This window comes from Rhopalosiphum maidis, chromosome 3, assembly GCF_003676215.2.
Source record: "Rhopalosiphum maidis isolate BTI-1 chromosome 3, ASM367621v3, whole genome shotgun sequence".
In the NCBI taxonomy this organism is placed as follows: domain Eukaryota; kingdom Metazoa; phylum Arthropoda; class Insecta; order Hemiptera; family Aphididae; genus Rhopalosiphum; species Rhopalosiphum maidis.
In genome coordinates, this window is record NC_040879.1 from 31,764,892 (window position 1) to 31,775,844 (window position 10,953).

At 27.3% G+C, this 10,953-nt stretch overlaps 2 protein-coding genes across 2 annotated transcripts; both read right to left on the reverse strand.

The window, feature by feature from the left end:
• Positions 1-280: 280 nt before the first annotated feature.
• LOC113559249 (syntaxin-binding protein 1-like) lies at positions 281-1,565 on the reverse strand. Its single transcript, XM_026964905.1, has 4 exons — positions 1,501-1,565; positions 1,218-1,405; positions 431-594; positions 281-363 (listed from the first exon to the last, which is right to left on the reverse strand). Exons 1-4 carry the CDS (start codon positions 1,525-1,527, stop codon positions 299-301), a joined length of 444 nt encoding a protein of 147 aa, XP_026820706.1. The 5' UTR covers positions 1,528-1,565; the 3' UTR covers positions 281-298.
• Positions 1,566-1,699: 134 nt separating this feature from the next.
• Positions 1,700-9,869, reverse strand: LOC113557890 (syntaxin-binding protein 1-like). The gene is made up of 7 exons (XM_026963431.1): positions 9,728-9,869; positions 9,498-9,647; positions 3,668-3,825; positions 2,213-2,583; positions 2,042-2,137; positions 1,844-1,975; positions 1,700-1,751 (listed from the first exon to the last, which is right to left on the reverse strand). The coding sequence occupies exons 1-7, from the start codon at positions 9,774-9,776 to the stop codon at positions 1,700-1,702; spliced, it is 1,008 nt and encodes a 335-aa protein (XP_026819232.1). The 5' UTR covers positions 9,777-9,869.
• Positions 9,870-10,953: the final 1,084 nt, after the last annotated feature.

The following is a 10,953-nucleotide window of genomic DNA, read 5'->3' on the forward strand; positions in this document are numbered from 1 at the left end:
TCATTATTTTGTTCAAAAACGATAACTGTACAAGCAAGTTATTCAAATAACCAAATAAATATATAATCGCCATAAAGAATATTTTATAAATTATACAATTAAATATTAAAACTAACCATAAACTCATTAAATTACTAAATACCTACTTCTTTTAACAATTGTTATTCATTTTTTACGATTAAAACTTAATCCTAAGAAATAAATATCTTTATAATAATAAAGAATGAATAGTACTCTAGAATACATTCTTCTTACTACAATCAAACATTATTTGATCCATGTTAATATAAAGTTTCACCTATGGTTTGTCTAATTTAGACAACTCTTGGATGAAGTCCATTGGCGTCAGTGGGTGTGATGAACCTATATTAAAACACAAATAGTATAGTTAAACAGTCATAATTTTGTCATGATAAATGTCTTTACTTACCAATTACAATTTCCCAGTTTTTGAAGCTTTTGGATATTTCATATGCACATCTCATTTCTGAATATGTAACTCCACCCAGTACAAATAGTATGACTCTTGAACGTTGATGTTTGGTCGAATCTTTTCCTTTGTACCACGTTACGTTTTGCCCTGTATACCTTGAACTAATTATAGTAATCAATTAAATATTTATTTATAAGACAATTCAATTTTTATACCGAGTATAATTTAGGAATTTATTGAATATAGTTATTTCAAGTTCTCAGTTCAATTAATATATGAACGTTTGATAATACAGACCTTTTTAAATAAAAATAAAATACTACCACTTACAAAGATAATCTATATGATGGTAAAATTATTAAAAATAATAGATGGTTTTGTTATATGGTTTTTTTGCATTATACGAAGAATGGATTAATATATTTTATAGATATGTGCAACAAAAATAATTGCAAACTACACGACTAATAAATAAAATGTAATTAAGATTCGAAAAGAAAATTTTTCTTACATAATATTTTAACAATTAAGTATTATCATATTTATGAAAATGTTGATATAATGTTTCAATAAATTATTAAAAATTACGTGTATTGTTAAAATATGATAACATGTACGTATGTACTTAAAAAATTTAAAACGCATATAGTTGCCATGTTCTTAATAAAAATAATACTATAAATACTATGTAATACTGTGATGAACATAATTATTATTAGATTTTTTTCTTTAAATATTACTCCGACTCTTGTTATTTATAATTTAATATTTAATATAGATATACCTAGATGCTTTATGGATGTCAACTGAAGGCTCTTTATCACCTACAGATGGAAATTGCTCAGGATCCAATTTGTTTTCAACACAATTCTCCATTAAATCTTTGATCAGTGGCGTCCATCTAGAAACCTGGAATGTATTTTCGTCAATGCGTTGTTTGCGTTCAGGTTTGCACCGTTTCTGTCTTTCTCCCTGTTATATTAGTAGAATTATTAATTAATTATTTTCATTAAAAACAATACTAATAAGATAATTATATTGTATAAATAGTAATTTAGATAATTTACATTTGTAATCGTGGTGACGCCAAGCATATTCAAATTAATAATAGTTTGTACTTGAGCTGATGAAAGTTGAGCGTTTTGAACTAATTTATTAAAAATATCTTCTGGCACTCCATCCTCGCTCAAAATATATAGTATAATAAGTCGTATCTTGTTCTGTACAGATACATTTTCTTTTGTTAAAAAATAAGTCAGTTTCTCTTTAATATCGTATTTGATCCTTTCGCCTGATGCAGTTTCGCCCATAACTAGATCTTGTTCGAAAATACAGATTTCTTCTAAATGTTCTCCATAAAAGTCCATGCAACTTTTTAGTACACTCATAAAAATAGAAAATTTTTCTGACATTTTTTTTTGTATAGGTATTACTTTAAAAGCATTAGACATGGCACCAACCGATGAACCGTTTGCAGTATCAGCAGCAGCAGCTGATGCACGCAAGGAGTTCACACATTTCTTTAATTTTTCTGACAGGGTACTAAAACAAAATCAATCTTAATCACGAAATTACGTTACCGAGTTTCAGAGTAGATCCTTAACATACGTTACTGCAGTAGAAATATGTAGATGTCTTATGTTGTCCCATAACTTATCTCTTTGGTCGAAAAATACATGCTTTTGAACTTTGTTTTCATTAAATCTTTTTCAGATAAAATAAATAAAATTATAAAAATTATAAAGTTATACAAAATTAAATAAATAAGTATGAACTCACGTAAAAACATCGTTTCTTATTGGAAAATTATCATAAGCCATAGCTTGGAAAGTGAGCTCATGCAAAATCAGTGAGGTAATATCAAATGACCGATCAATTATAATTAACTGTGAACGTAATTTTCCATAACCATCGCCCATACGTGGATTATCATCTTTTATTATTTTCAGTTTTTCCAGGACCAGCTTTGCTAATTCGACATTGTTTGTGTTGTTACTATTATTCATATATCGCACTGAGGGATATTCATTTAACGCATGACAAACATTGGAAATTCGGATTGCCAATTCCTCCAAGTCAGGTAAACGAACATTCATGCGTAATGGATTATAACATGATTGAAAAGAGTCGTGACAGTTCAAATAAAAAACCTAAGAAGTATATAAAGATTAAAAAAATATATGCTATTTATATAAGTGAATTATTAAAAAAGTTTAATCTATACCGTGTATAAATGAAACCCACCTGGCTTTCAAATGCGATGAAAGCAATGTTAATCTCTTTGCACGATTTAATGTTTCGCTTAGGAAGTGATTGGGAGAGAGTATTAAAAAGTGAGTCTGGACATGCTTGTATTAAAATGAAGCAAAATATTAATATTACTAGATTAATCATAATACAACATAAATAATTATAATATTTGTTAATAAAACTAAGAGTAAACCACCCCATCCAACCACCATCTTACCGTACCATGTCTTTTAACATAATAATTTCAATTACAGACAATTACCTAACATAACCTATATACCAATAATATTAATAATTATTTCACTATGATATTATTTTAACACTACAACTATAAATTATTGAGTTTTATCTAGAGCATATTATATAAGTTTATATGTAAGCGTTAAAGTTGTAGATAAAAATTTAAAAAGTAATAAATCAACTACCAACTACGTAATAATATAATTATAAAACAAATATATTTTTAGGAATACAAGTATATGATAAAATATGATTTAGAGTATAAATAGTTGAGATAAAAAAAAAACAATTTCCTATTAACTAGGTATAGGTAGGTACTACATTCTAATTTTCAAATCATCTACATGATAGTAATAACTTATGAGTTAAATGGGATCTTTAATTTTAATTTTCCACTAATGGCTAGATATTATAAGCAATAGATATAATAAAAAACTTTAAAATATGATTCTGTATAGTTTACCTTTACATATTTTTATATTTTTGGACTTTTAGTCAAATAATAAAAATTCTTTTTTTTTTTAATTCCCAGGTTCACTTAACCCATTTCCGCATACGAAAATGTAACCAATATTATTTTTTAGAAGTATTTTAGTAGATATACCCCATATGGCCATATATTATAAACATCTAATCATAAAACCAACTTTTAATCCATGCCCCTTCAATAATTATTTATAACAGAAAAATTATATTAGTTTAAATTTTATATACAAATGATTTAAGTAAAAAAATATCAAAATGCTTACCTTTTGTAAAGAAAATGTGAGCGGCTTTATACTTTGTAACTCCGTCCTTAGGAAAATCGTTGACAAGAGCAGCAATTGACTTTTTAGTTGGTGTCAAAAAATAAACAGCGTCCAGATTTACTGGTTCGCGTACTTTGAGCAAATCTTCTACAACTAAAATAAAAAGTTTTTAAATAATATATAATTAGTAATTACTTACATATTGATATTATGTACCTACTTTAATGTTAATAATGTTTCTTGAATCTATAATAACGAATCCTAATAATCCTACTTAATCTTACACTTAACCAGAAGATGATAACACGGTACGCAACAAGTCTTCTCATTTAATTTCTTGAAATACTACACATTTCGTGTCATACTATTTTACTTTCCTAGTAAAACTTAATAACTTGGGTGCGTAAATTACAAGTATCCCAAAACATGGCCGGATTCCATTTTATTTTCCGTTATAACTCAACTAGACAGAAATCCGTCGCTTTGAAGAGGCATGTTTTAAAGATAATAGTAAACGTCAAGTCAGGAAGAATCTCTAGTACCAATATTTCAAATATCAATTCAAATTTTATACAACTTTTTGTAAGATAGGTATCTAATAAAATGTAAAAGATTAGATATATGAAGTATGGTATTGTACCTGGTAATTATGCGTAAAATTAGTGGAGATTGTACCTTCTCATATGCCTCTTAAGCGTGTCATCTTTCATCAGGAAGGTCGTCAAAAAATACAATGATTTTACCAGTAAATAGTTTTGTAAATGTAAATATCAGTTAATATAGTTCCATTAAAAGGTTAAATGTATGACAAGATTTAACCAAAAACTTAGTGGACACGGAATGTGGTGTTTATTTGAAAAATCAAATATAATGAAACAGTTAAACTTAAATATCTCTTACGACTAGCAATTAACTGTAAGTGACAATAACTTAATAAATATTATAAGTGGTAATACTTGAGTAACATTGAAAAATGATGATGTGATAAAGGTTGACCTATGAAGCCAAAGATTTGGCTCAAACTCTCAAAGCTATGATTCCTTAATCGGCCGTAAGTTCACAGACTGCAATAACATTACTTTTATCAAAACCAAAAAAAAGGTATATTTGAGTATGATCATATATTTCAATTTAATGATGAAATTTTTAATCAAGAAAAGTAATCACATGAACAAATTAATAAAGACTAATTGTTGAAGACTAATAAAATAACCACTTAAACCAACAAGCAGCATAACTAAAGGAGCAACCAATAGAAGTTCTTGTGGTGAATTATTATTTTACTGATACACATTTTTTAAGGAACAAAAAAATAGAGACGTTAAAGCCGTTGCAAACAAAAATGAGAAAGAACATGAAAAGTTACCGGAAGTCACCACTATTATTTGATTCAATACGGACTTGGTCCGTGCATAATACACGTTGAAGGAGATTGGTTTGTTAATCTTATTGATAAATATTTATATTCTTTTGCTCTTAGTACGGAGGAGATCAGTCGTACTTGTACAAATGTACTTTTTATAGAGATAGAACATAATGAAATCCAATAGTGTCTAAACCATGTAAAATATCGGCGTTAAAATCTTTAAAAATTAACAGATTGTAAAGTGAGACTGCATTTAATCACTAAATCTCGTCGTGATATACAATTTACATTAAATCTAAAAAATGTAATTTAATTTGTGAACAAGTGGTTATATGTATCATTTTACAAAGCTAAAGCTGGTGGAAATATTGTGGAGCGTTATTAAATTACGGAAACTTTTAGTAAATATAAAATGATTGATAACTATAGATTGTTAGTAGTGACGCAACTAGGTTAATAGAGCCCCGGTGTCACTTTTAGTGAAGCGGCCCTAATTTAAGTTTCTTACGCTTATTGTTGTGAACAAATTTGGAGAAATCGATAAATTATTGATTAGTAAAAATGAGGTAATATTAACGAATTCCTAGGTTTTTATAAAAACAATTATGAAAACTTAACAATAATGGACATGACACACATTTTCAACTCTATACATATTTTTGTAGTTCACCCAACGCAGGCTAATTAAACCTTTGAATAGATTCACCGTCGTTATAACCATTTTTTCAGGAAGTTTTAATTGAAATCAAATTTTCCCAATTTTTCCGAAAAAAATCCAGATTTTTTTGGAAATTTTGGTCCTTATATTATAATATACAATATACTCTATTTTTCTACATTATATGCTCATTAATCATTATATTATTTTTTATTGTTACTTTAATGACAAAATGTACGTATGTATACGTAGGTACCTATTTTATAAATTTATAATGTATTAGTACTTAGTAGTTATTAGTCCGTATTTTATGAAATTTGATCCATACATTAAAAATGAATATAATGTGATTTTGGCATTTATTATCAAATACGAAAATAGGATATTATTAGTTTACCCCCCCCCCCCCGGTAGTTGCACCACTGAATTTGTTATGCACTAACTCAGATTCATACAAAGAAATTTTAGAACTCTTAGATTGCTAGATAGGCTACATTAATGACCAAATACGATTATGAGATACAACATAAATCAGGACCGAAAATGTGGATTCTATCAGTCGATCGCTAGTAAATTACGCTAGTTAGTTATGTAGCAGTTGCACCTGGCATAAGTTTATTTATTCCTTCTGGAAAAGTTAACCGTCATCTGTTGATAATAATAGGTAACTTTATGAAAATTGTTAAATTTAGTACCAATTAGTAGCATTTAGTAATGCTTAGAACTTTTGTTCTAGACTATGGTCTTCTTTAGATAATCATTTTAAATAGAGGGACCTAACCTGTGTGTCCAATGACATTAATCATTAATTTATCTTTGTACGTCAACCACAAGCTAATGGGCAAGTCAAGCGTACAAATTCGACTTCATTACCTGTTATACAAGCCATACAATGCATACTGAGAGAACATGAGATAGAGCGTTATCCAGATAACTTGATTATGGTCTAACGTTGAGAGGTATGAACAAGTATCACTTCTGAAGTTAAAAAATATTTTTTTTTTTCAGTAAAGGAATACATTTTCTTTGAAACTATGGTATCAAAGCAAGCTGTACAACTTTTTAGAAATGAATGTTTTTTTTCATTTCACACAACGTATCCAACAAAATAGGTAAAAACACTACAATCACACTTAATTATTTATATACATTCTCGTAGTATAAGTGATTGAGTTGTTTCATTTAGAGTTTTGTTGATCATATACATTAATTAATGCAGGCACCTATATTATACCGGCGGCCGACGTTATATGAAAGTATACCTAAAATGATGAAGAAATGCCCTTTAAAGAAGGGGTCTAACATTTTTATTTTTTTAGTTATGGGTAATTCAACTTTTTTTAAATAGAAACAAACCTACTACACATTGTTTTTGGGTTTCTCCAAAACTTTTCAACATTTTAACATAATTCTTTTTTTAATTTAAAACTATTTAATTATTCTATCAACCAACATACGCAATTAAACCAGAATTATTCAAATTATTATTATTAACTTGACAAAGTAAACATTTTTTATTAAAAATTAGAATTTTTAAAAATAAATCTCGTATTACTCCAAATAATTCAATATTTAGTATAGGTTTTTTTATTTGTGTATTATTTTACTGAATAATACCTAGAATACCTTATAAGTTTGGTTTTAAAATTGTCCATAATTTCAGAGTTATACTCAGCTAAACATAACCGATCTTTTGGGATTGTAATTATTAGTTATTTATAATTTTACTAAACATTATGCATAAGCTCACCAGAAGTGATACAAATAATTTAATAAGTATTAGTTTGTTTTTAAATACAAATTGGATCCTAACTAACGAAAAAAAACACAATAATAATAATGTAGTTTCATATAAAAATAAATAACAAAGGAATAAATAATGTTATTTAATTTCTGGTTTAATTGTGTATGTAGGTTGATAGTATAATTAAATAGCTTTAAAATAAAAAAAGAATTATGTTAAAATGTTGAAAAGTTTCGGAGAAACATAAAAAATGCGTGGTAGGTTTGGTTTTGTTTAAAAAAAAATTGATTAGCCTTATAACTTAAAAAATAAAAATGTTAACCCTCCTCTTTAAAGGGCATTTCTTCATCATTTTAGGTATACTTTCGCATGGCGTCGGCCGGCCACTTCCCCCCGGAATACATTGCATATATTTGTGTAGGTAATTTTTAGTTTTCTTTAGTTCATAAATAATGGACAAATAATAAATTATATAATAATAAATAATAAATTATATGTAATATTTTAATAAGCACAGTGGTAGTTTTTAGTGTTTTGCTAAAATTTTGCATAAAATTTTGTTTATTTTTGATCTTATATTGTATATTCGACGCTATCTATACACATCACACGATTCGGACGTTAAAAGCATGATCAGTCGCAAATATAAAACAACTTCCACGCGTAACTACGCTTATTGGACGCAATGTCAATCGCTACCCGCTCATGCTCTTATATGCAGCGAATATAGTGGTAAATTTTTCTCAGATAATATTTTCAAGCAACCATAAGCCTTATGTACTCGTGTATAAGGTGTATGCAAGCAATTAATAACCCAAATGAATTGCCCTGTGAATTAAAATTGGATCTTCGATAGAGAGGGATCATAAGTTAATGCAGTTACTTAGATACCTTGATACAGGATGCCTACCTAATTTTGTTAAATAGCTATGGTTGGGGTGAATAAGTAAACTTAAGATCTATGTTAAGGGTTTCCGTGACAACGAATTCAAAAAACAGTAAAACAGACGGACATACACAGCGCTGATAATACATAATTGTATATAATAATATATATATATATATATACATATATAAATATATATAGACTCTTAAAAGTAAAATCTGTTATTGGATAATATATCATTAGTAAATTTCAATAACACCCTACTTAAAAATTATGTAATAAGCAATAATGTATTGATTATCAATAAAAATATAATATTTAAAAATAAATAATTTAATTTTTAAAATTACAATCATTATTGTTGTCCTAATAATTTTAGCTTTATGGAATAAATACCATAAAATACTTCTGTAATATATATTGGATACAAGAAAATACGCCTAATATTAAAAACATACCATAAAGAGTGCTAACAAAAACCTCCCATTATTAAAATATTTAACATTATCCACTGTTAATATTAACTGCATTATAATGGAATTGTAAAATATAAGTCAGTAGTTTTCAACCTTTTTTGGATCGTGACTCCCCTGTTTTTTTTTTTTTTTTTGTTAATGCAACCCGCTTATAAAAAAACGTTGTTTTATTCATCAAAATTTTTATTTAATTACTGATCAAATATTTATATGGTATACAATTTTGATAAATTTACACTTAAAAATTTAATTAATTTATAATACAACATTATTTTAAAACATATTGTTAGCATACACAATAAATTTAAATATAAAAAAATACATGAATAAAATTTTAAAAATGTACAATTTAACTTATTATTCGCGTGTTAATTGAATACTTGAGCTAAGATTACGCTCATCGGCATGTTATTGCATAGATATAGAAAAAAGTAAAAAATTATAAGTAAATTTATTTTATTTTTAAATAATATGGAAAAGTCATGTTATCTATTATTTTTGTTGACTTCCCAAACCTAATATTCGCGACCCCCGGGTTGAAAACCACTGAAATAAGTTATATTTTAGCCAAATTCCCATGTTAAATCGATATTATCTTATTATTAATGTTAACCGTAGCACACAAACTTCCATGTAAATATAATATTATCATGAATGATAATATTATATTACCTAGGTAATACATTAACACTCACGAGTAATTCCTTCATGGTACAGATCATGCATTTTACAGCTAGACGATACAATCTGCATTCCCTCTCGGTCAAGAACCAGGATGCACCAGTTAATTCTTTTGTTTGGACTCTTTGGCGTGCAACTCCATTGGATGACATCTTCCAAAAATACTAGATAAAATTTACAATAAACGTTAAATAACATGGATTATAATAGAAAAGACAAACACGAGAGTTTTGAATTTACTTACAACTTTGAGCAGCCTCTTTGAGCCCCATTACTTGGTAATTTTTGTACATGAAATGAATACTGTTGACATAAAAAAATCGTTACTGATTAGCCATCAGTATTTGTAATGGTTAGTGATCGTGATGAAACGGAGAGGATTCAACAAAGTCGAATCTCTGAATGACGACGGTCCAGTGATGAATGTTGGTAGATAGTCCCAGGCTCCGAGCGCTCCAGCGGTGGCTATGATGTTTAGCTACCGTTGCTATAGGAAACTCGGTACCCGGATAAGACGCACAATCGATTTGTCAGCGCTGCCGACGAATAAGTTTTGGAATAATTGGTACTTTTCTCACATAGCTGTTTTCGATGTCCTTACTATTACTATTATTTTGTTCCATCGTGGTGACTGGGGTGAAAATTGGTAGTCTAGATACTAAATGCGACGAGTACGAATTCATAAGTTTGGATTTAAATTTACCTAATTAAATAAGTAATTTTAAAAGAATTTTGAATAAGGTATTCATTTGAAATATACAAAACAGCTACAGCCAATTTAGTTAAAAAAAAAAAATATTTTTATAATTTTCAAACCTAATAGGTAAATCGGGGTACAACGAGACTATACTTAGTTATTTATTACATACATTTAAAATTCTAGTGCTCTTGTGGATATATTAATAAAATGTTATAAATCCAAATTTATAGTGTAAGAACACACTTTTAGAAAATAGTCAATCACTTGTTTGTAGAGGTCTAGTGGTAAAACATAACTTTTACAACTATAAGTAAGCAATATTTTAAAAATTTTAAATTTTTCAAAATAGTATACATAACAAAATGGTTGCAGCTGCTTAAAAAATTTACAACCAAAATGTATTCTTTGTATTTTAAATATTATTAAATATATTTAAAAAAAAATGCAGAAATAACCGTAGCAACTCACTTTTTCTTGTAAAAGAAGAATTACAATTTACATAAGGCCAACCCTATCACAAAATAGATTTAGTGATCTAGCTATTACTAACATTGTTTAATATATTTAATACATATAGAAATATAATAAGATTAAGTTATTATGTTAAAGAATAAAGATGATTAAGGTATTCGCATATACAATTATAAAATATTAAATTTACTTAGGTACTTACTATATATAGAATAAAAATCGTAACATAATTTTTAATATTTTATTGCTTTGCTTACATTTAATTTTTGTGAATTATTTGTCAATGACATGGGATTCAT